This window comes from Somniosus microcephalus, chromosome 6 (genome assembly GCF_052327205.1).
Source record: "Somniosus microcephalus isolate GS21.2 chromosome 6, FLI_Smic_1.0, whole genome shotgun sequence".
Classification (NCBI taxonomy): Eukaryota; Metazoa; Chordata; class Chondrichthyes; order Squaliformes; family Somniosidae; genus Somniosus; species Somniosus microcephalus.
The window spans coordinates 66,170,932-66,196,848 of NC_140992.1; the positions used below are offsets into that span (position 1 = coordinate 66,170,932).

The 25,917-nt window shown below is 45.8% G+C and overlaps 2 protein-coding genes across 7 annotated transcripts in view; one reads left to right on the forward strand and one right to left on the reverse strand.

Annotated features, from left to right (window-relative positions):
- The window catches only part of slc33a1 (solute carrier family 33 member 1), a 45,353-nt gene extending 31,810 nt beyond the window's left edge, over positions 1 to 13,543 (reverse strand). Inside the window, exons 1-2 of one of the 4 annotated variants that reach the window (XM_085990328.1) lie at positions 13,219 to 13,543; positions 2,273 to 2,732 (exon numbers count right to left, since the gene is read on the reverse strand). The gene's annotated coding sequence lies outside the window, so the exon portion shown is untranslated. Of the gene's footprint in view, positions 1 to 2,272; positions 5,758 to 13,218 lie in introns of those variants that run through there. The other 3 variants (XM_085990325.1, XM_085990329.1, XM_085990326.1) reach the window with 3 other exon arrangements.
- Positions 1 to 25,917, forward strand: part of gmps (guanosine monophosphate synthase) — a 104,908-nt gene that overhangs the window by 34,603 nt on the left and 44,388 nt on the right. Inside the window, exon 1 of one of the 3 annotated variants that reach the window (XM_085990322.1) lies at positions 12,808 to 12,876. The exons of 1 other annotated variant lie outside the window; for it this stretch is intronic. In XM_085990322.1, coding sequence (XP_085846448.1) covers positions 12,835 to 12,876 — 42 coding nt within the window. In that variant the 5' untranslated portion in view covers positions 12,808 to 12,834. Of the gene's footprint in view, positions 1 to 12,807; positions 12,877 to 13,603; positions 13,634 to 25,917 lie in introns of those variants that run through there. One more of the 3 variants, XM_085990324.1, reaches the window with a different exon arrangement.

Sequence of the window (25,917 nt, forward strand, 5' to 3'; positions counted from 1 at the left end):
CCATTTGCCTTCTTAACCGCCTGCTGCACCTGCATGCTTACTTTCAGCGACTGGTGCACAAGGACACCCAGGTCTCGTTGCACTTCCCCTTCTCCCAATCTATTGCCATTCAGATAATAATCTGCCTTCCTGTTTTTGACACCAAAGTGGATAACCTCGCATTTATCCACGTTATATTGCATCTGCTATGCTTCTGCCCAATCACCCAACCTGTCCAAATCATACTGGAGTTTCTCAGTATCCTCCTCACAGCACACACGCCCACCCAGCTTTGTGTCGTCTGCAGACTTGGAGATATTACATCTAGTTCCCTCATCCAGATCATTAATATACATTGTGAATAGCTGGGGTCCAAGGACCGATCCCTGCGGTACCCCACTAGTCACTGCCTGCCACTCGGAAAAAGAGCCGTTTATTCCAACTCTTTGCTTTCTGTCTGCCAACCAGTTCTCTATCCAAGTCAATACCTTGCCCCCAATCCCATGTGCCTTAATTTTACATGCTAATCTCTTATGCGGGACCTTATTGAAAGCCTTTTGAAAATCCAAATACACCACATCCACTGGTTGTCCCTTATCTATTTTACCAGTTACATCCTCAAAAAATTCCAGTAGATTAGTCAAGCATGATTTACCTTTTGCAAATCCATGTTGACTTTGTCCGATCCGGTTACTTTTTTCCAAGTGCTCTGCTATTACATCCTTTATAATGGACTCTAGCATTTTCCCCACTACCGATGTCAGGCATTCCGTTTTCTCTCTACCACCCTTTTTGAACAGTGGGGTAACATTAGCTACCCGCCAATCCATGGGTACTGTTCCAGAGTCTATCGAATTTTGGAAGATGACCCGCAATGCATCTACTATTTCTAGGGCCACTTCCTTAAGTACCCTAGGATATAGACTATCAGGCCCTGGGGATTTATCGGCCCTCAATCCCATCAATTTCCCTAACACCATTTCCCTACAAATACTGATTTCTATCAGTTCCTCCCTGTCATTAGACCCTATGTTCCCCGACATCTTTGTCCATCACACTCCTTACTTGTGCCTTGTAGATGGTAGAACGGCTTTGGGGAGTCAGGTGAGACACTTGCTGCAGAATACCTAGCCTCTGACCTGCTCTTGTTGCCACATTATTTATGTGGCTGGTCCACTTAAGTTTCTGGTTAATGGTGACCCCCCAAGATGTTGATAGTGGGGGATTTGGCAATGGTAATGCCATTGAATGTCAAGGGGAGGTGGTTAGACTCTCGCTTGTTAGAGATAGTCATTGCCTGGCACTTCTGTGGCGCGAATGTTACCTGCCACTTATCAGCCCAAGCCTGAACGTCGTCCAGGTCTTGTTGCATGCGGGCATGGACTGCTTCATTATCTGTGGAGCTGTGAATGGCGCTGAACACTGTGCAGTCATCAGCGAACATCCCCATTTCTGACCTTATGGTGGAGGGAAGGTCATTGATGAAGCAGCTGAAGATGGTTGAGCCTAGGATACTGCCTTGAGGAACTCCTGCAGCGATGTCCTGGGGCTGTGATGATTGACCTTCAACCACCACAACCATTTTTCTTTATGCTAGGTATGACTCCAGCCAGTGGAGCGATTTTTCCCCCCCCCAATTCCCATTGACTTCAGTTTTACTAGGGCTCCTTGATGCCACTCGGTCAAATGCTGCCTTGATGTCAAAGGCAGTCACTCTCACCTCACCTCTGGAATTCAGCTCCTTTGTCCATGTTTGGACCAAGGCTGTAATGAGGTCTTGAGCTGAGTGGTCTTAGCGGAACCCAAACTGGGCATCAGTGAGCAGGTTATTGGTGAGTAAGTGCCACTTGATAGCACTGTCGATGACACCTTCCATCACTTTGCTGATGATTGAGAGTAGACTGATGGGGTGGTAATTGGGATGCTGTGCTTTATGAAAAATCTTGTATATGGTGTGCAATTTCTGTATACAATAATCTTGCTTTCTGTATCGTGCTTTTAATGGAAAGTCCATCTGTCCAGACATTACAATGAAAAAAATGCTATATCAACATTTTGAAATAGGAAAACTGTAGGTCAACCTTTCACCGTCAGTTTCTTCATGAACCATGAGTCACTCAAAATGCTGTTTAAATAGTTTCATCGACTGTTGTTCTCTCACTGAAATTTCTAATATACAAAGCAAGATATTTCATAACATCATCAACTTTCATGTATTTTAATAGTCATTAAAATTTTTACTTCAAGGCCTCAGCCTGTCTCGAAAGACCACGCTTCGACTGGATATTTTTACCTCAACAAATACAGAGCATTCATTCACATCTTTTGAGCATATGCAGTTTGCCAAATGTCCTAGCAAGCAGTCTGTGCATCAAGAGTTAAAGGAGTATGTCCACTCATCCTGTGAGGATTTGAAAGTTTCTTTATTTTTTCAAAAAGACCTGGAAAGAAACTGGAGACTGCATTCTCAAAGCTTTATTTTAGGCAAGCCTGATACTTATTTAAATTTATTAACAAATACGGTTGTCTATCACGACTTGTTCAGACAGACAATACTTATGAGCAATAGCACCTGTGATCATCGTTTCTTTGCTGATGGTAAAAGAGATTGGCCCAGAATTTGTGACCACAACGTCAGGATTTAGCACATGCGCATCCTAACGTGGAAATTCTGAAGTTGCGGTCAATCATTCACTGCTCCGACACTGGCTGCGTTGTGGCACCCCTCCCCCACAGCCGGCAATCAGTGTAATCTGTGAAATCATGGAAAATGACAAACGTCAGCTCTTCTGCGGTAATATCACTGCTAAACAGCCCATTAAAAGTTAGACCCTTTTGGATTAGGTGTAACTGGGGTTTTAACAGCGTATTGACTGCTAAACAAAGGTTATGGTCCTGAAATACTCTTAATTTTGTGGAGTGTCAAATTTATCCATTTAAATAAAAATTAATTTTTAAGAAACTTGTTTGTTCCTCTTTATTTCAGGTTTACTTTTTCCCCATGTGAGAGCTCCAATCTTTGTTTTGCTCTCTAACATTTTTTTAAAAAGTTAGAATCAAAGGAGCTTGCTCACTTCCTGGTTCTTGGTCTGTGAGAATTCTGCATTGTGATTGGCTGCTTACACACCTTGTTGACATCACAGTAGCTAGGGATGCCCCATTAACTTGCGCTGATTTCAACTGCACATCGGAAAAGCTGAACTTCTCATCATAGAGATTGAGATATCTTTGTGGGAAGCTTTCTTTGGGGCTAGCGGCAAATGCCTTTGCTTCGCCGCTGACTGCAAAATATGGGCCATTGTATAAATGCAAGTATTGTTGTTTGCTTAAAAATTAAGTCATATGTATTAGTTGTATATCCAAACAGTATTCCTGAACCATTTTTGAGACTTAAGAATGTTTTTATGTACTTGGCAATGCCATAAACTATAAAACTTGAGTAATTGTGAGGTCATTTGTTTGTTTATGGACATTTTTTATTTAAGACTATTAAGTTAGCAAACTCATTAGCACAGCAATAAACTGTACATCTTCTGCGTCCGCATGTTTGGTATATGCTAGGAGCACACATCAGGAAGTTGCACCCCAGTCTGCAATTTTCCATCATCATATTAAGAAAGAGAAAAATTATGTTTCAATGCTTTAAAGGCAGGAAAGTAAAGCCACAAACAAGTTGATGAGGAAAGTGATGATGGGGTACCCGAGGGCGCAAAGTGGGCTGACATGTGGGGACACAGTTAAAGTTGGGTGGGGGTGTTTTGATCGTTCGAAAGGGTATGACGACAGATTGGGTGCCATTCTCACGGATCCCTCCTGTAAGAATTTAAAAAAATTGGCAGATGCCCAGATTATACTATTAATTTTTTTCAAGGATGTTGGGATCTGAATACTCTTTTAGCATGATCTTCAATTCTCCTTACTTAATTAAGTAATGCCTGCTCCTCTTGACTGGATTTTCGATACTAAACAATTTGTTCCTATCTGTTTTGCAACCTCTATTCCGTACTGTTTCTACTTTCCTTTGAATTGTATGCAATGGAATTTTTTGCACTGGTTAAAATTTATAAATGGTGCAACACAGAAGATGTAGAAATATAAAAAAGAATATAGCGCCTTTCACGACCACCGGACGTCTCGAAGCGCTTTACAGCCAATGGATTACTTTTGAAGTGGAGTCACTGTTGTAAAGTGGGAAACACAGCAGCCAATTTGCACGCAGCAAGGTCCCACAAACTGCAATGTGATAATGACCAGATAATCTGTTGTTGTTATGTTGGTTGAGGGATAAATATTGGCCAGGACACTGGGGATAACTCCTCTGCTCTTCTTCAAAATAGTGTCATGGGATCTTTTACATCCACTTGAGAGAGCAGACGCTCGGTTTAAATCTCGTTCGAAAGATGGCACCTCTGACAGTGCAGCACTCCTTCAGTACTGCACTGGAGTGTCAGCCTAGCTTTATGTGTTCAAGTCCCTGGAGTGGGACTTGAACCCACAATCTTCTGACTCAGAGGCGAGTGTGCTACCAACTGAGCCACAGCTGACACCAAAATATATAAATAGTAAAAGGGTCGTCAAAGGAAGGGTGGGACCAAAAAGGAGATCTTCATTTGGAGGCAGAGGGCATGGCTGAGATACTAAATGAGTACATGATGTCTATCTTCACTAAAAGAAGAGGATGCTGACAATGTCACAGTAAAGGAAGAGGTAGTAAAGAAATTGGATAGGATAATAGATAGAGGAGGTACTTAAAAGGTTGGCAGCGCTCAAAGTAGAAAAGTCACCCAGCCGGATGGGATGCATCCTACGTTGCTGAGGGAAGTAAGGGTGCAGATAGCAGAGGCTCTGTCCATAATCTTACAATCCTCCTTATATGAGAGCAATGCCAAGGACTGGAGGATTTCAAATGTTACACCTATGTTCAAAAAAGGGTAGAGGGATAAACCCGGCAATTACCGGCCAATCAACCTAATGTCGATGGTGGGGAAACTTTTAGAGCCATTAATCCGTGACAAAGTTAATTGGCACTTGGAAAAAAACGGGTTAATAAATGAAAGCCAGCACACATTTGTTAAAGGCAAATCGTGTTTGACTAAGATTGAGTTCTTAAATGAAGTAACGAAGAGGTTGGATGAGGGTATTGTGGTTGTTGTTGTGTATATGGACTTTCAAAAGGCGTTTGATAAAGTACCACATAACAGACTTGTTAGCAAAATTGCAGCCCATGAGATTAAAGGGTAGTAGCTGCAAATATACAAAATTGCCTAAAAGGACAGAAAACAGAGCACTGGTGACAGTTGTTTTTTAGACTGGAGGGAAGTGTGCAGTGGTCCCCCCCCCACCCAGGGCTTAGTGTTGGGACCACTGCTCTTTTTGATATATATTAATGACCTGGACTGGACTTTGGTATACAGGGGATCATTTCAAGGTTTACAGAGGATATGAAACTCAGAAATGTAGTAAATAGTGAGGAGGATAATGGCCCAGAAATTCGGGTCGGGGGCTTCCCGCGGGTGTAAGCCCCCGACCTGCACTTACTTACCTTGCGCGCCGGCCGTTGAGCTGTGAGCCCCCGTAGAATTGCAATCCTGGGCCTGCTCCAACTGCCGGCGCGCAGTGCTTGCGTATCCCAGGGGCACAGTTAGTTCAATGCGTCCCCTGGGATCACGTGGGCCATGGAGAGCCAATGGTAGCAGGGAATGCTTCATTCATAAGTTTGAATGGAAGGGCTGTCAAACCTAGAAATACTATAAGCCCCAAAACATCACTAAAATCTCAATTTTTTTTTTTTTTAAATCACTAAACTTTTAAATAAACTATAAATTACATGAAATAACTATTTTAAACAATAATTTAAATTTTTGAAAAAATTATTTACATTTTCAAACGGGGCTAAAAATAAACTTACCTTTCTTTAAAGTATTTAAAAATAATAAACCTGTGGAAAAAATATTTTAATTTTAATTAATTCACCACTTACCTTGTGAAAAGCAGGCCTTGCGACTGCTTTTTATATGTCTAACTTCTGGAGACTTACCCTCCCGGGTAAGAAAAAACGCAAGTTCGATGCGCACGCGCTGCCTCTCCTGTGCACGCGTTCCACCTCTGAACCCCTTCTTTCAGGGGAACGGAAGTGCCGGTTTCCCGCGCATGCGCAGTGCATACACGAAACCGGCACTTCCATTGGGCTTACGGGTGAGTACCTCATGCATACTCACCCGTGGAGACCCGAATTTCTGGGCCATTAACAGACTTCATGAGGTCATAGACAGACTGATGAAATGGGCAGACAAAATTTAATGCAGAGAAGTGTGAAGTAATTCATTTTGGTAGGAAGAATGAGGAGAGACAATACATGCTAAATGAGAGGAGAGGCAATGTAATGGTACAATTTTAAAGGGGGTGCAGGAACAGAGTGACCAGTGATTTTACACACACAAGTCTTTGAAGGTGGCAGGACAAGTTGTTAAAAAGGCCTAGAGGATCATTGGCTTTATTAATACAAGGCATAGAATACAAAAGCAAGGAAGTTATGCGAAACCTTTATAAAACACTGGTTAGGCCCCAGCTGGAGAATTGTGGCCAGGCCAGTTCTGAGCATCATACTTTAGGAAGGATGTCAAGGCCTTAGAGAGGGTGCAGAGGTCATTTACTAGAATGGTACCAGGGATGAGACTTCAGTTATGTGGAGAGACTAGAGAAACTGGGGGAATCTAGAACTAGGGGGCATAGTTTCAGGATAAGGGGTTGCCCATTTAAGATGGAGACGAGGAGGAATTTCTTCTCTGAGGGTCGTGAATCGCTGGAATTCTCTACCCCAAAGAGCTGTGGAGGCTGAGTCAGTGAATATATTCAAGGCGGAGATAGACAGATATTTGAACTACAGGGGAGTCAAGGGTTATGGGGAACAGGCAGGAAAGTGGAGTTGAGGCCAAGATCAGATCAGCCATAATCTTATTGAATGGCGGAGGAGGCTCGAGGAGTCGAATGGCCTACTCCTGCTCCTATTTCTTATGTTCTTATTTCTTATGTTGCTCTCCTTAGAGAACAGAAGGTCAAGGGGAGATTTGATGGAGGTGTACAAAATCTTAAAGGGTTTTGATAAAGTAAATAAGGAGAAACTGTTTCCAGTGGCAGAAGGGTCGGTAACCAGAGGACACAGATTTAAGGTAATTGGCAAACGAACCAGAGATGACATGAGGAAATAAATTTACACAAGAAGCTTTTGTGATCTGGAATGCACTGCCTAAAACGGTGTTGGAACAAATTCAATAATAACTTTCAAAAAGGAACTGGATAAATACTTGAAAGGGAAACATTTGCTGGGCTATGGGGAAAGAGCAGGGCAGTGGAACTAATTGGATAGTTCTTTAAAAGAGCTGAGACAATGGGCCAAATGGCGGACCTGTGAGAGGAGAGGCAGGAGAGGCTGATTTAAACCGAGCTCCGGGAGCGGGGGACCTGCGAGAGGAGAGGCGGGAGAGGCTGATTTAAACCAAGCTCTGAGAGCGGGAGCGGAGGACCTGCGAGAGGAGAGAGAGAAGTAAAAAGTAATCGAAGTGTGACGTCACCAGAAAGCAGGTAAGTGGTTGGTTGGTGAGTGTATTTCTCTTTCTCACTTTTTTCCAAACTTAAATTTTGTGGTTTATAGTTTCTAAGGTCTCTGTTGTGCAGCGGGGACTGCTGGTAAACAAGGGCCCTTGAGTATCTCATTTAATTATACTGGAATTGGTGGGATTGATTTGATTTAATTGAGTTAATTAAAGGGTAAGTCATGGCAGTACAGCTCGGCGCTGTGGTATGCTCCTCCTGCACTATGTGGGAAATCAGGGACACTTCTTGTGTCCCTGACGACCACGTGTGCAGGAAGTGTATCCAGCTGCAGCTACTGGCAGACCGCATTGCGGCGCTGGAGCTGCGAATGGATACATACTGGAGTATTCGCGATGCCGAGGACATCGTGGAAAGCACATTTAATGAGTTGGTCACACCGCAGGTAAAGGCTGCACAGGCAGGAAGGGAATGGGTGACCGCCAGGCAGAGTAGTAGGCGCAGGCAGGTAGTGCAGGGGTCCCCTGTGACCATCCCCCTCTCAAACAGATATACCGCTTTGGATATTGTTGGGGGGGGGGGGGGTGGGGGTGGGGGTGGCAGCAGCCAACTTCCTGGCACCATGGGTGGTTCTGCTGCACAGGACGGGAGGAAAAAGAGGGGTAGAGCTATAGTAATAGCGGATTCTATTGTAAGGGGAATAGATAGGCATTTCTGCGGCCGCAAACGAGACTCCAGGATGGTATGTTGCCTCCCTAGTGCAAGGGTCAAGGATGTCTCAGAGCGGCTGCAGAGCATTTTGGAAGGGGAGGGTGAACAGCCAGTTGTCGTGGTGCATGTAGGTACCAACGATATAGGTAAAAAAATGGGATGAGGTCCTAAAAGCTGAATATAGGTAGTTAGGAGGTCAATTAAAAAATAGGACCTCAAAAAGGTAGTAATCTCAGGATTGCTACCAGTGCCACGTGCTAGTCAGAGTAGAAATAGAAGGATATTTCAGATGAATACGTGGCTAGAGGAGTGGTGCAAGGGGGAGGGATTCAAATTGCTGGGACATTGGAACCGGTTCTGGGGGAGGTGGGACAAGTACAAACTGGACGGTTTGCACCTGGGCAGGACCGGGACCGATGTCCTAGGGGGAGTGTTTGCTAGTGCTCTGGGGGAGGGTTTAAACTAAAATGGCAGGGGGTTGGGAACCTGAGCAGGGAGACAGAGGAAAGGGAAACAAGGATAGAAGCAAAAGACAGGAAGGAGAAAAGCAAAGGTAGCAGTCAGAGAAATCAAGTGTTTAAATCAAACATGGCCACAGTAAATAATAATTCTGAAAGGTCTAAGAGTGTTAAAAAAAAAAAAAAGCCTGAAGGCTTTGTGTCTTAATGCGAGGAGCATTCGTAATAAGGTGGATGAATTCGCTGCGCAAATAGAGGTAAACGGATATGATATGATTGGGATTATGGAAACGTGGCTCCAGGGTGACCAAGGCTGGGAACTCAACATCCAGGGGTATTCAATATTCAGGAAAGACAGGCAAAAAGGAAAAGGAGGTGGGGTAGCATTGCTGGTTAAAGAGGGGATTAACACAATTGTAAAGGAAGGATATTAGCTCTGATGATGTGGAATCTGTATGAGTAGAACTGAGAAATACCAAGGGGCAGAAAACGTTAGTGGGAGTGGTATACAGACCCCCAAACAGTAATGCGGAGGTTGGGGATGGCATTAAACGGGAAATTAGAGACGCGTGCAATAAGGGCACAGCAGTTATCTTGGGTGACTTTACGTATAGATTGGGCTAACCAAATTGGTAACAATACTGTGGAGGAGGAATTCCTGAGTGTATAAGGGATGGTTTCCTGGACCAATATGTTGAGGAACCAACTAGAGACCAGGCCATCTTAGACTGGGTATTATGTAATGAGAAAGGATTAATTAGCAATCTTGTTGTGCGAGGCCCCTTGGGGCGGAGCGATCATAATATGATCGAATTCTTCATTAAGATGGTGAGTGAAGTAGTTAACGCAGAGACTAGGGTCCTGAATTTAAATAAAGGAAACTACGATGGTATGAGGCGCGAGTTGGGTAGGATTGATTGGGGAATGTTACTCAAAGGGTTGACGGTGGATAGGCAATGGCAAACATTCAAAGATCGCATGGATGAACTACAGAATTTTTTCATCCCTGTTTGGCATAAAAATAAAACAAAAAGGGTGACTCAACCGTGGCTAACAAGGGAAATTAGGGATAGCATAAGATCCAAGGAGAGGACATATAAATTGGCCAGAAAAAGCAGTAAACCTGAGGATTGGGAGCAGTTTAGGATTCAGCAAAGGAGGACAAAGGGATTAATTAAGAGGGGGAAATAGAGTATGAGAGTAAGCTTGCAGGGAACATAAAAACTGACTGTAAATGCTTTTATAGATATGTGAAGAGAAAAAGATTGGTGAAGTCAAGCGTAGGTCCCTTGCAGTCAGAATCAGGGGAATTTATAATGGGGAACAAAGAAATGGCAGACCAATTAAATACATACTTTGGTTCTGTCTTCACAAAGGAGAACAGAAATAACCTCCCAGAGATGTCGAGGAACATAGGGTCTAATGAGAGGGAGGAACTGAATGAAATCAGTATTTGTGGGGAAATTGACGGGATTGAAGGCTGATAAATTCCCAGGGCCTGATAATCTACATCCTAGGGGACTAAAGGAAGTGGCCCTAGAAATTGTAGATGCATTGCTGGTCATCTTCCAAAATTCTATAGACTCTGGAACAGTTCCCATGGATTGGCGGGTAGCTAAGGTTACCCCACTGTTCAAAAAAGGTGGTAGAGAGAAAACGGGGAATTATAGACCGGTAAGCCTGACATCGGTAGTGGGGGAAATGCTAGAGTCCATTATAAAAGATGTAATAGCAGAGCACTTGGAAAACAGTGACAGGATCGGACAAAGTCAACATGGATTTACAAAAGGTAAATCATGCTTGACTAATCTACTGGAAATTTTTGAGGATGTAACTGGTAGAATAGATAAGGGAGAACCAGTGGATGTGGTGTATTTGGACTTTCAGAAGGCTTTCGATAAGGTCCCGCATAAGAGATCAGCCTGTAAAGTTAAGGCACATGGGATTGGGGGCAAGGTACTGACTTGGATAGAGAACTGGTTGGCAGACAGGAAGCAAAGAGTTGGAATAAACTGGTCTTTTTCCGAGTGGCAGGCAGTGACTAGTGGGGTACCGCAGGGATCGGTACTAGGACCCCAGCTATTCACAAAATATATTAATGATCTAGACGAGGGAACTAGATGTAATATCTCCAAGTTTGCAGATGACACAAAGCTGGGTGGGCGTGTGTGCTGCGAGGAGGATGCCGAGAAACTCCAGTATGATTTGGACAGGTTGGGTGATTGGGCAGATGCCGTATAATGTGGATAAATGCGAGGTTATCCACTTTGGTGGCAAAAACAGGAAAGCAGATTATCTGAATGGCAATAGATTGGGAGAAGGGGAAGTGCACTGAGACCTGGGTGTCCTTGTGCACCAGTCGCTGAAGGTAAGCATGCAGGTGCAGCAGGCGGTTAAGAAGGCAAATGGTATGTTGGCCTTCGTAGCGAGAGGGTTCGAGTACAAGAACAAGGATGTCTTGCTGCAGTTGTACAGGGCCTTGGTGAGACCACATCTTGAGTATTGTATGCAGTTTTGGTCACCTTATCTGAGGAAGGATGTTCTTGCCATGGAGGGAGTGCAGCGAAGATTCACCAGACTGATACCTGGGATGGCAGGAATGACGTATGAGGAGAGATTGGGTCGATTGGGCTTATACTCGCTGGAGTTTAGAAGAATGAGAGGGGATCTCATTGAAACATAAAATTCTAACAGGACTAGACAGACTAGATGCAGGAAGGATGTTCCCGATGGCGGGGGAGTCCAGAACCAGGGGGTCACAGTCTAAAGGGGTAAGCCATTTAGGACAGAGATGAGGAATTTCTTCACCCAGAGAGTGGCGAACCTGTGGAATTCTCTACCACAGAAGGAAGTTGAGGCCAATTCATTAAATATAATCAAGAGAAGGAGTTAGATATATTTCTTAAGGCGAAAGCGGTCAAGGGATATGGGGAGAAGGCAGGGACAGGGTACTGAATTTGGATGATCAGCCATGATCTCACTGAATGGCGGAGCAGGCTCGAGGGGCCGAATGGCCTACTGCTGCTCCTATCTTCTATGTTTCCATGCTGTATCATTCTATAATTCTATGAAAAAGAATTACAAAAATACTAAGTGAGGAATGATTCTAAGCCATTGGAGCAAGTTGATAAGTCAGGTAAAACTACCTTAAAAAGCACATACGAACATGAACCAGTTTGCAATAAGGAGCAACCCACATTTTTTTTTACATTGAACAGTGGAACTTTAGGTGTCAGTTGTAATGGTGTAATTGAAGGGTTCAGACATAAATTGCGAGTACACAAACCTTGAGCAAATCACAATCAATACCCAAGATGCAGTTAGTGTTTAGCATTTTTGAGTACAGTCCACTTATTTCCTCCTTATGTAGACATTGTTTCTTACCATTGTTCCAGTTCTTGATGCAATAAACTATGAACTTCACAAGGTGATATTAACATCTTTTGTACTGCCAGTGGTATAATTTATATACATATACACATGTGGTAATTCACTTACATTTTTGAAAGTCACATACTACTGTCATAACATAAAAACCTTATTTCATTTAATGTAAGCCTATTAACTATTATTAGCATAGTTTTGGTTAGACAGATGCAAACTGAACTAAAATTGTAATTTAATCTCCGGGTTCAGGCATTATAAACTATGCGATTAGGACATTTAGACATCCAAACCCTTGGATTAAATTACAGAACTGTTATTTATGCCATTCTTCTGCAATTCAATATACTGTACAGGAATATATTTTTAAACAATGCATCAAACTGGTTTTACAGTCTGTCTGTACCTAGCTCCATCCCCCAGAGTCTGTCTGTGTGTACCCAGCTCCATCCCCCAGAGTCTGTACCCTCCTTCCCCATTCTCCTCTCTGCTCCACTCAAAAGTGCAATGACTAAGGAAAATACTATATGCCAGGCCTCTCTCTGGTTACTTGTCTGTAACTACTGTCTCCTTATATAGGGTTATTAAATAAATCTTTATTATGCAAAAACATTTTTTATTTTTTAAAACACCTCTATTCTATCTGGTATTGTTGATTTCATGTCCAGGCAGCCTTATTCATTAATCAGCTCATTGCAGACACGGAATAAATCCGCGGACCCACCAAAGCCACGTGACGCGGCCGCATTCAATGACTTCCAGGACAGTCGGTCCCGGAGCCCAGCAGCTGCAGGTACCGGCGACGGTTCAACTGCCAGTCGTGTGCTGTTCTTATCGGACGACGTGCGGGTTTTAGCGTCAGGTCTTTGCACAAAAGCAACTGCTTGGTCAAGGCCAAGCCGGATTCCCGACACTCTAGCCGAGCAGCCACCACCACTCCCCCCCTTCAGTCGGCGGAAGCCGCCTGCACACCGCCTCAGCTGTGAGGCCGGGGCAGAGCTGCCTTCCTCTCCCAGAATCAAGCCCCGCTGTCCTCCATCGCTCCGCACGCCTAGGCCGCCTCATATGATGCCAGTGAGAGCGGGGCAATACAGAGCAGCCGCCGAGCCCACCACTGCAAACGCGCCCTCCTTACCTGCTTGCCGCTTTCCCCCTGTCCCCGGCTCCGATCTCCGCTGCAGCTCTGCGCACGGATACGGATGCCAAGTGACGTGGCTGATTCTTACGGGTCTGAGCACAACCTCGGTGTGCGGCACACTCACTCCTGGAGGGAGGCCGGGGGTCCTGCCCTACTGTTGACTCACAGTGAAAGGTGAGAAAGGCCATGGCAGCTTATCCCTCACAGCATCTAGCTGTGTCTTAAATATTTCCATTGCTCTCGCCTTCACAATGCTATCCAGAAGTCCATTGCACATGTTGATCACTTGTGTGAAGAACTCACTAAATTTGCCTTTTTCTAGTTTGAAACTGTTAGTGTAATTTGATGTAGTCTTCTGGATTTACCTTTCCATACTATTTATCTTGGAGGATATCCAATGGCATTGCTCATGGTGAGTTAGCAGTTTTATAAGAACAATAGTGTTGTCCCAAGTAATATAACCAGGGACACTGACTTTTTGGTATTTGGACAGCCCTGTGACCTTGGAGCACAGGAAAGCGGCCTGGGATCTTGCAGTACTGCGTTGCACCACATAAAGCATTGTCGGTTATCAGGTCCCACTCTTGTCTGCCAAAACTGCTCACTAGTCCAGGATCATTCTGGAATGCAAAGATAAACCCTGGATTCTATTTTCTACTGCTAACTGTCTTCTTAAACCCCTCTTCCCTGCCTCCTCCACCCTCACCTCCAACAACAAGTGCGAGGAGCTCATGGACTTCTATGTCTCTAAGATTGAGACCTTCCGATCAACTGCCTCTGCCACTTCCCTTCCTTCCCCTAGCCCACCGGGCCAAACTTCCTCTAAGGTTGCCCCCTGCCCTAGCCCTGAAATCACATCTTTCTCCAGTTTCTCTCCGATCTCCCCTTATGATCTCTCCATGCTCATCTTGTCCATGAGATCTACTTCCTGCTCCCTCGACCCTATTCCCACTAAACTGCTGACCACTCAGTTTCCTTTTCTGGCTCCCACGTTTGCTAACACTGTTAATGGTTCTCTCTCCTCAGGTACTGTCCCCCTCTCCTTCAAATCTGCCATCATCACCCCTCGCCTCAAAAAAACAATGCTTGACCCTTCATCCTGGCAAGCTACTGCCCCATCTCCAACTTCCCTTTGCTCTCTCAAGTCCTGGAATGTGTTGTCGCTTCCCAAATCTGTGTCCATCTTTCCCGGAACTCCATGTTTGCATCTCTCCAATCCGGTTTCTGCCCCGTCACAGTACCGAAATGGCTCTCCTCAAAGTCACAAATGACATCCTTTGTGACTGCGACAAAGGTAAACTATCTCTTCTCAACCTGTCTGCAGCCTTTGACACGGTTGATCACTCCATCCTCCTCCTCGAACGCCGCTCCACCGTTGTTCAGCAGGGTGGGACTGCACTCACCTGGTTCCATTCTTATCTAAAGCGTAGCCAGAAAATCACCTGCAATGGCCTCTCTTCCCGCTCCCGCAACATTACCTCTGGTGTCCCCCAAGGATCTACCCTATTTCTCATCTACATGTTGCCCCTTGGCGACATCATCCGAAAACACAGCATCAGTTTCCACATGTATGCTGACGACTCCCAGCTCTACCGCACCACTACTTTTCTCGACCCCACCACGGTCTCTAAATTGTCAGACTCTGGTACTGAATGATCAGAAATTTTCTCCAATTAAATATTGGGAAGACTGAAGCCATTGTCTTCGGTCCCCAGCACAAACTCTGTTCCCTAGCCACCAACTCCATCCCTCTCCCTAGCATCTGCCTGAGGCTGAACCAGACTGTTTGCAACCTTGATGTCATATTTGACCCTGAAATGAGCTTCTGACCACATATCCGCAGCATAACTAAGACCGTCTATTTCCACCTCTGCCCCTGCCAAAGCTCATCTGCTTCTGAAACCCTCATCCATGCCTTTGTTACCTCTAGACTTGACTATTCCAATGCACTCCTGGCAGGCCTCCCACATTCTATCCTACGTAAACTTGAGGTCATCCAAAACTCGGCTGCCCGTGTCCTAACTTGCACCAAGTCCCGTTCACCCATCACCCCTGTACTCGCTGACCTACATTGGCTCCCGGTTAAGCAGTGCCTCAATTTTAAAATTCTCATCCTTGTTTTCAAATCCCTCCATGGCCTTGTGCCTCCCTATCTCTGTAATCTCCTCCAGCCCCACAAACTCCCGAGATAGCTGCGCTCCACTAATTCTGCCCTCCTGAGCATCCCTGATTTATAATCGCTCAACCATTGGTGACTGTGGCTTCAGCTGCCAAGGCCCTAAGCTCTGGAATTTCCTCCCTAAACCTCTCCGCCTCTCTTCCTCATTTTCCTCCTTTAAGACGCTCCTTAAAACCTACCTCTTGTCATCTGCTCTAATTTCTTCTTATGTGGCTCGGTGTCAAATTTTTGTTTTATAACACTCCTGTGAAGCGCCTTGAGATGTTTTAGTACGTTAAAGGTGCTATATAAATACAAGTTGTTGTTGTGGCCACTGTTGTAATGTAGGAAACGTGCAGCCAATTTGAGCACGGCACGGTCCCACAAAGAGCAATGTGATAATCTGTTTGTGATATTGGCCAGGACACCAGGGAGAACTCCCCTGCTCTTCTTTGAAATAGTATTGTGGGATATTTTACCTCCACCTGAGGGGGCAGTCAGAGCCTGGGTTTAATGTCTCATCTGAGAGACAGCACTTCTGACAGTGCAACACTCCCTTGGTACTGCACTGAAGTGTCAGCCTAGATTTTTTGCTCAAGTGTCTTGAGTAGGACTCCAATCCACTACCTTCTGACTCAGAGATGAGAGTGCTACCACTGAGCCACAGCTGACCATAGCGGTTCATCTGTGGTCTTGCCATCCTACCAGTTGTGTTTTTCTTCAAGATCTTGAAATGATCTAAACTACTTGGCACTACAACCTCCCTTGGTAAGCTATTCCAAAAAAACCTGACCAACCTCAGTGCAGTAATCTTTCTTGCATCTTGCCTGAATCTACTGCAAATCAGTTAAGTGTCAGCGTGGCCCACTGATGGCACTCTTGCCTCTGAATCAGAAGATTGTAGGTTCAAGTCCCACTCCAGAGCTTGATTGCATCATCTAGCCAGACACTTCACTGCTATACTGATGGAGTGCTATGTTGTTGGAGGTGCCATCTTTTGTATGAAACGTGAAACCGAGGCTCCATCTGCTTGTTCAGGTGGATGTAAAATATCCCATGGTATTATGTGAAGCAGAGCAGGAAAGTTCTCCCAGTGTCCTAGCTAAAATTTATCCGTCAATCAATACTTCCACAAACAGAATATCAGGTCATTAATTTAATTTCTTTGTGAACTTTGTGTGCAAATTAGCTGGTGCATTTGCCTATAAAACACCTCAAAAAATGTAATTAATTAGTTGTGGTACTTGGGATATCCTGAGGATATGACAGATACTATATACATGTAAGAATTTTTTTTAAATCTCTATACTTGTGCGCCCTTGTTCTGCTACTCCATACCAAATCAAATATCCCTGACTGATCCTCTACATCCTTGAATCTTATTCATTTGAATACCTTCATCATATCCCCCTTAAGTCTTTTCCCTAATAAAGAGTCCCAGTTCTGTGAGTCTGTCTTCATATGTTTTATTCCCTGACCCCAAACATTCTAGTAGCTCTTATCTGCACCTTTTCCAGCTTAGTTACATCCTTCTGCAGTGAGGGTTCCAGGTACATCCTACAGTCATGTTCTCTTGTAAATATGGAACTGAAGAACTCCTCCAATTCTTCAGCTATGACCACATTTCAACATCCCTTTCAGAAGCCAATAGTCCTATACTGTTGTATGTTTTCTTTTTCATTCTAAACTTTACAACAATATCAAGGAGTGAGTGTAAGATTTCAGCTTTAAACTTTTTTGTTTCCACAAAGGTAAGGGCGCTTTCTGTTGAGTGTCCCTTAATACAAAACCTCAAAAGAGCTCTCATTTTCTTTTCTTCCCATTTCCCACACCAACCATTCTTATGGCTTCTCCGAGTATGATTGTAATTGTTACTTAGATGGATGCTGCAAAAGTACTAAACGGTCTCTCTGGAGACCTATACAATACTATCTCCTCAAACTCCACATTACATACCAGAAGGAGGGGAAGGCTAACATGTAAAAGAAAATAGGAGCATAACCTCCCACCTTGCATGCCATGGTATGAGTGGTACAACTTTCCTCCCATAGCCTTTACACCAAGTGACTCCTTGCACTCAGTGACTTCAACCCAACCTATAGTCCCCCCGCCCCCTCTTGTCTGACTTATCTTCCCCTTTATGTTCACCTAGTCACATTATTTACCTACATTTCATTACCCATACCAACAGCCGGGCCTTGACCTCGCTATATTTCATGCCCTCTCTATTTGACGTTTTGATCATCGATAAGGCTGTGTCTAACTATGTCCTTATTTCCCACCCACTATGCTCACCAATACTGCAGAAAGCCGAGAGGAGTACAGAAAGCGCAAGGGTGAAATCAAAAAGGAAATTGGAAAGCAAAGAGAGGGCATGAAAAAATATTGGCAAGTAAAATCAAGGAAAACCAAAAGTTGTTTTATAAATGCATTGAGTAAGAGTAGGGCCTATTAGGGACCATAAAGGTAACCTGTGTGTGGAAGCGGAAGACATGGGTATGGTTCTTAATGAATACTTTGCGTCTGTTTTCACAAAAGAGAGGGACGATGCAGACATTGCAATCAGGGAGGAGAAGTGTGAAATATTAGATGAAATAAACATTGTGAAAGAGGAAGAATTAAGGGGTTTAGCATCTTTTGAAAGTGGATAAATTCCCAGGCCTGGATGAAATGTATCCCAGACTGTTAAGAGAAGTAAGAGAGGAAATAGCAGAGGCTCTGACCATCATTTTCTAATCCTCCCTGGCTACAGGTGTGGTGCCAGAGGACTGCTAATGTGGTACCATTGTTTAAAAAGGGATAGACCGAGTAATTTCAGGCCAGTCAGCCTAACTTCAGTGGTGGGAAAATTATTTGAAAACTTTCTGAGGGACAGGATAAATCTTCATTTAGAAAGACACAGATTAATCAGAGACAGTCAGCATGGATTTGTTAAGGGAAGGTCGTGTTTGACTAACTTGATTGAATTTTTTGAGGAGGGACGATGAGGGTAGTGCGTTTGATGTAGTCTATATGGATTTTAGCAAGGCTTTTGATAAGGTACAGCATGGCAGACTGGTCACGAAAGTAAAAGCCCATGGGATCCAAGGCAAAGTGGCAAGTTGGATCCAAAATTGGCTCAGAGGCAGGAAACAAAGGTCGAGGGTGTTTTTTGACTGGAAGGCTGTTTCCAGTGGGGTTCCACAGGGCTCAGTACTGGGTCCTTTGCTTTTTCTGGTATATATATCAACGATGATTTGGACTTGAATGTAGGAAGTATGATTAAGAAGTTTGCAGATGATACAAAAATTGGCCGTGTGGCTGATGATGAAAAAGAAAGCTGCAGACTGCAGGAAGATATCAATGGACTGGTCAGGTGGGCAGAACAGTGGCAAATGGAATTCAATCTGGAGAATTGTGAGGTAATGCATTTGGGGAGGGCTAACAAGGCAAGGAATCTATATATATAAAGCGGCTCTTCTGTCTGTCTGTCTGTCCGCCTGGTCTCTATACGTTTGGAAGTTACAGAGCGTACCGACGCGCGCGTCGCCTCAAAAGAAAGCTTGCGATTCCGGACCGGTCATAGGCGTATTTACGTTTTGGCCGGACAAAAATCCCGCCCGCGGTATCCCAAAAACGTTCAGCGTTCCGCTCATTAGCATCTCCTTAGCGACCGTCTGACGTCGAGGTCTTCCTACAGTTGAGTGTCGAGTGACTCGACGATTGACCAATCCTACGCTTCGGTGACCTGACCGGTCGACCAATCGGTGCGTGTGTGGGCGGGCCTTATCCTTCTGAACCGAGGTGAGTGGCCGCCATCTTGATTTTCCACGATTTTTTCCCCCACACTTTCTGTGTGTTAGGGAATTAAGGTAAATATTTCAATTATGTGTTAGGCAATTAATTAACAATTTATTTGAGTTTTATATTGTGTTTAGCAACCCCCCACCACCTCCTCACCCTCGCGCAGGGGGGACTCGGGGCCTGAAGCTGAAAAAATTTCTCTCTCTCCCTTTCTTCCCTCTCTCTCTCTCTCCTTCTCCTCTTCCCTCTCTCTCCTTCTCCTCTTCCCTCTCTCTCCTTCTCCTCTTCCCTCTCTGTCTCTCTCTACTTCCCCCTCTCAGGTGTCGCGGACGGAGCGCGGGCGCGCCGCCCGAAGTTTCCCGCTCGCTAACGGCCTTGCCGGCTCCCGCGGGCCGCTCGCACTGACCGCGCATGCGCCGCCCACACTCACCGCGCATGCGCTGCCCGCCCGCCCGCAGATCAGCCGCGCGATACGCGGGGGACCTCAGCAACGGCACCGGACCTCAGGCGCTAGGCAGGGGGAGGGGCCGGAGAGAGGGACAGAGGGGAGTGGGGGAGGGGAGAGGGAGACAGGGGAGGGGAGGGAGAGAGGGGAGGGGAGGGAGGGAGAGAGGGGAGGGAGGGATAGGACAGGGAGAGGACATGACAGGGAGAGGGGGGACACACAGGGGCAGGGAGACCAAACGCCCCAAAATTGCCCTCGCGCCGCGCATGCGCCGCCCACACTCACCGCGCATGCGCCGCCCGCCCGCAGCGGCCGTCCATCAGCCGCGCGATACGCGGGGGACCTCAGCAACGGCACCGGACCTCAGGCGCTAGGCAGGGGGAGGGGCCGGAGAGAGGGACAGAGGGGAGTGGGGGAGGGGAGGGAGGGAGACGGGGAGGGGAGAGAGGGGAGGGGAGGGAGGGAGAGAGGGGAGGGGAGGGAGAGAGGGGAGGGAGGGATAGGACAGGGAGAGGACATGACAGGGAGAGGGGGGGCACACAGGGGCAGGGAGACCAAACGCCCCAAAATTGCCCTCGCGCCCCAAAATTGCCCTCGCAACGCGGGGCTCCCCAGCTAGTCTATATATATAAAGCGGCTCTTCTGTCTGTCTGTCCGTCCGCCTGGTCTCTATACGTTTGGAAGTTACAGAGCGTACCGACGCGCGCGTCGCCTCAAAAGAAAGCTTGCGATTCCGGACCGGTCATAGGCGTATTTACGTTTCGGCCGGACAAAAATCCCGCCCGCGGTATCCCAAAAACGTTCAGCGTTCCGCTCATTAGCATCTCATTAGCGACCGTGTGACGTCGAGGTCTTCCTACAGTTGAGTGTCGAGTGACTCGACAATTGACCAATCCTACGCTTCGGTGACCTGACCGGTCGACCAATCGGTGCGTGTGTGGGCGGGCCTTATCCTTCTGAACCGAGGTGAGTGGCCGCCATCTTGATTTTCCACGATTTTTTCCCCCACACTTTCTGTGTGTTAGGGAATTAAGGTAAATATTTCAATTATGTGTTAGGCAATTAATTAACAATTTATTTGAGTTTTATATTGTGTTTAGCAACCCCCCACCTCCTCCTCACCCTCGCGCAGGGGGGACTCGGGGCCTGAAGCTGAAAAAATTTCTCTCTCTCTCTCTTTCTTCCCTCTCTCTCTCTCCTCTTCCCTCTCTCTCCTTCTCCTCTTCCCTCTCTCCTCTTCCCTCTCTCTCCTTCTCCTCTTCCCTCTCTGTCTCTCTCTACTTCCCCCTCTCAGGTGTCGCGGACGGAGCGCAGGCGCGCCGCCCGAAGTTTCCCGCTCGCTAACGGCCTTGCCGGCTCCCGCGGGCCGCTCGCACTGACCGCGCATGCGCCGCCCGCACTCACCGCGCATGCGCCGCCCGCAGCGGCCGTCCATCAGCCGTGCGATACGCGGGGGACCTCAGCAACAGCACCAGACCTCAGGCGCTAGGCAGGGGGAGGGGCCGGAGAGAGGGACAGGGGGGAGAGGGAGAGAGGGGAGGGGAGGGAGGGGAGAGAGGGGAGGGAGAGAGGGGAGGGAGAGAGGGGAGGGGAGGGAGGAGAGAGGGGAGGGGAGGGAGGGAGAGAGGGGAGGGGAGGGAGAGATAGGACAGGGAGAGGACATGACAGGGAGAGGGGGGACACACAGGGGCAGGGAGACCAAACGCCCCAAAATTGCCCTCGCGCCCCAAAATTGCCCTCGCAACGCGGGGCTCCCCAGCTAGTATACTATAAATGGTAGGACACTGAGAAGTGCAGAAGATCAGAGGGACCTTGGAGTGCATGTCCACAGATCCCTGAAGGTAGCAGTACAGGTAGATAAGGTGGTTAAGAAGGCATACAGGATACTTGCCTTTATTAGCCGAGGCATAGAATATAAGAGCAGGGAGGTTATGCTTGAAATGAATAAAATACTAGTTAGCCCGCAGCTAGAATACTGCGTGCAGTTCTGGTCACCACACTGCAGGAAGGATGTGATTGCACTAGCGGGAGTGCAGAGGAAATTTACAAGGATATTGCTTGGGCTGGGGAATTTTAGCTATGAGGAAAGATTGGATAGGCTGGGGTTGTTTTCTTTGGAACAGAGGAGGCTGAGGAGAGACCTAATTGAGGTGTATAAAATTATGAGGGGCCTAGATAGAGTGGATAGGAAGGACCTATTTCCCTTAACAGACGGGTCAATAACCAGGGGGCATAGCTTTAAAGTAATTGGTTAGAGGTTTAGAGGGGATTTGAGGAGAAATGTTTTCACCCAGAGGGTGGTGGGGGTCTGGAACTCACTGCCTGAAAGGGTGGTAGAGGCAGAGACCCTCATCACACCTTAAAAAGTACTTGGATATGCACTTGAAGTGCCATAATCTACAAGGCTACGGACCAAGTGCTGGAAAGTGGGATTAGGGTGGATAGCTCTTTGTCGGCCAGCATGGATAAGATGGGCCGAATGGCCTCCTTCTGTGCTGTAAATTTCTATGATTCACCATTTGGCCATTAAAAATAAAAATTCCCACCAGCTCGCTCATGAATCCTCTCTCATTTTCAACTCCCTCTCCCTTGGCCTTCCACCAACCATGATACCTGTGCTGTTGTCCAACTACTAAATCATTCTGTCACCTTGATCTTTTCTGCCGTATTCTCTCCCACCCCTGTTGCTGCCCCTATCTTCATTCCCTTAAATCAGAAGGGCACAAATTTGAGCGTACCTCGCACCCATCAGTCATTTAACCAATCGCCAGATCTGACTTCTCCATGCTTCACTTTCCAAAGCTTCCTATTATTTCAAAATCATGCTGGAGCGTAAGAACAATTCTAGGCTTCCGTTCTCCATAACTAACCACCTCCTTAAATCCCCTTCTACGATTAGAATCATAGAATCATACAGCACAGAAGGAGGCCATTCAGCCCATCATGCCTGCGCCCGCTCTTTGAAAGAGCTATCCAATTAGTCCCACTCCCCTGCTCTTTCCCCATAGCCCAACAAATTTTTCTTTTTCAAGTATATAGCCACTCCCCTTTTGAAAGTTACTATTGAATCTGCTTCCACCACCATTCCAGGCAATTATAGAGTAATAAAGTTGAAAAATTAAAAACAAAAAATACCTTACAAAAAAGAAAACAACATATATAAAATGATTAGCTGCAGAGCATCATGTCCTTTCATTTCTACTGGTGTGTAACAGCACTTCTTACTCCTCTACCGTTGCTTTTAATTCCAAAAGCGAGAAGCTCTGGTATTTTATGTTTCTAAGATTAAGTCCACTTTGATGGTCCCCTCCCTTCCCCTCTCCCTCCATCCCTGACCTCCCAGTCTCCCTACCATTTCAGCCCTTATATCTTGGCACTTTACAGTATCTCCATCTCCCCCTTGCCCTCTCTAAACTCATCTTTTGCTGCTCCCTAGATTCCCTCCCCACCAACTCCTGATCACCCAACTACCACTCCGAGCCTCTATGCCAGTTGACATAATTGTTCCCTTATGCATAACATCCCTCTCCCTACAAAACCACGATTAACACCCCGTTACTCAAAATACCCTTTCCTCTCTACAATCTGCTCAATACTACAGAAAGCTGAGAGGAGTATTGAAAGTGCAGGGGTGAAATTAAAAAGGAAATTAGGAAAGCAAAGAGAAGGCATGAAATAATATTGGAGAGTAAAATCAAAGAAAACCCAAAGATGTTTTATAAATACGTAAAGAGCAAGAAGATAACTAAGGAAAGAGTAGGGCCTTTTAGAGATCAAAAAGGTAACCTGTGTGTGGAGGCGGAAGATGTGAGTATGGTTCTTAATGAATACTTTGCGTCTGTCTTCACAAAAGACAGGGATGATACAGACATTGTAGTTAAGGAGGAAGAGTGTGAAGTATTAGATGGGATAAACATAGTGAGAGAGGAAGTATTAAGGGGTTTAGCATCTTTGAAAGTAGATAAATCGCCAAGCCAGGATGAAATGTATTCCAGGCTGTTAAGAGAAGCAAGGGAGGAAATAGTGGAGGCTCGGACCATCATTTTCCAATCCTTTCTGGCTACAGGCTTGGTGCCGGAGGACTGCTAACGTTGTACCATTGTTTAAAAAGGGAGAAAGGGATAGACCAAGTAATTACAGGCCAGTCAGCCTAACCTTGGTGGTGGGCAAATTATTGGAAAAATTCTGAGGGACAGTATAAATCATCATTTAGAAAGGCACGGATTAATCAAGGAAAGTCAGCATGGATTTCTTAAGGGAAGGTCGTGTCTGTTTAACTTGATTGAATTTTTCGATGAGGGTAGCGTATTTGATGTAGTCTGCATGGATTTTAGCAAGGACTTTGACAAGGTCCCACATGGCAGATTGACCAGAAAAGTAAAAACCCATGGGAGCCAAGGGAAAGTAGCAAGTTGGCTCCAAAATTGTCTCAGTTATAGGAAACAAAGGGTAATGGTTGATGGGTGTTTTTGTGACTGGAAGACTGTTTCCAGTAGGGTTCCGCAGGGTTCAGTACTAGGTCCCTTGCTTTTTGTGGTATATATCAATGATTTAGACTTCAATGTAGGGGGCATGATGAAGAAGTTTGCAGATGATACAAAAATTGGCTGTGTGGTTGATAGTGAGGAAGATGGCTGTAGACTGCAGGAAGATATCAATGGACTGGTCAGGTGGGCAGAAAACTGGCAAATGGAATTCAATTCAGAGAAGTGTGAAGTAATGCATTTGGGGAGGGCTAACAAGGCAAGGGAATACACAATACTGTAGGATACTGAGGAGTGTAGAGGAGCAGAGGGACCTTGGAGTGCATGTCCATAGATCCTGAAGGTAGCAGGACAGTTAGATAAGGTGGTTAAGAAGGCATACGAGATACTTTCCTTTATTAATCGAGGCATAGAATATAAAAGAAGGGAGGTTATGCTAGAATTGTATAAAACACTAATTAGGTCGCAGCTAGAGCACTGTGTGCAGATCTGGTCACCACATTCCAACAAAGATGTGATTGCATTAGAGAGGGTACAGAGGAGATTTATGAGGATGTTGCCAGGACTGGAGAATTTTAGCTATGAGGAAAGATTGGATAGGCTGGGGTTGTTATCTTTGGAACAGAGGAGGCTAAGGGGAGATTTAATTGAGGTGTTTAAAATTTGAGGGCCCTAGATAGAATGGATAGGAAGGACCTATTTCCCTTAGCAGAGATGTCAATAACCAACGGGCAGAGATTTAAAGTAATTGGTAGAAGGATTAGAGGGGAGTTGAGGAGAAATTATTTCACCCAGAGGGTGGTGGGGGGTCTGGAATGCACTGCCTGAAAGGGTGATCGAGGCAGAAATCCTCATTGCATTTAAAAAGTACTTGGATATGCACTTGAATTGCTGTAACCTACAAGGTTATGGACCAAGAGCTGGAAAGTGAGATTAGGCTGGATAGCTCTTTTTCGGCTGGCACAGACACGCTGGGCCGAATGGCCTCCTTCTGTGCCATAGATTTATATGGTTCTGTAATTCTATGTTGTCACCTCCCAACTCCATGCTCATTTCTCCAAAAGCTTCCTGTTCAAATCCCTCCAAACTGGCGCTGCGAATATTGCAGCACTGAAACTGTTGTAGCAAAAGTCATCAGAGTCATCCTCTGTGACACTGACTCTGCTGTGCTATCCCTCCTTGATCTTTCCACAGCACTTGACATGGTTAGTCATTCTGCCTTCTGTAATTGCTTCTCCTCTGTTGTCCAGCTCCATGTGTGTCATAGTCATAGAGTTATACAGCACGGAAAGGGGCCCATCATGTCCGCCCCGGCCATCAAGCCCTGTCTATTCTAATTCCATTTTCCAGCACTTGGTCCGTAGCCTTGTATGTTATGGTGTTTCAAGTGCTCATCTAAATGCTTCTTGACTGTTGTGAGGGTTCCTGCCTCTATCACCCTTTCAGGCAGTGAGTTCCAGATTCCAACCACCTTCTGGGTGAAAAGGTTTTTCCCCAAATCCCCTCTAAACCTCCTGCCCCTTACCTTGAAACTATGCCCCCTGGTTATTGACCCCTCTACTAAGGGGAAAAGTTCCTTTCCATCTACCCTATCTATGCCTCTCATAATTTTGTACACCTCAATCAGGTCCCCCTCAGCCTTCTCTGCTCTAAGGAAAACAACCCCAACCTGTCCAGTCTCTCTTCATAGCTGAAGCGCTCCAGCCCAGGTAACATCCTGGTGAATCTCCTCTGCACCCTCTCCAATGCAATCACATTCTTCCTATAGTGTGGTGACCAGAACTGCACACAGTATTCCAGCTGTGGCCTAACCAACATTTTGTACA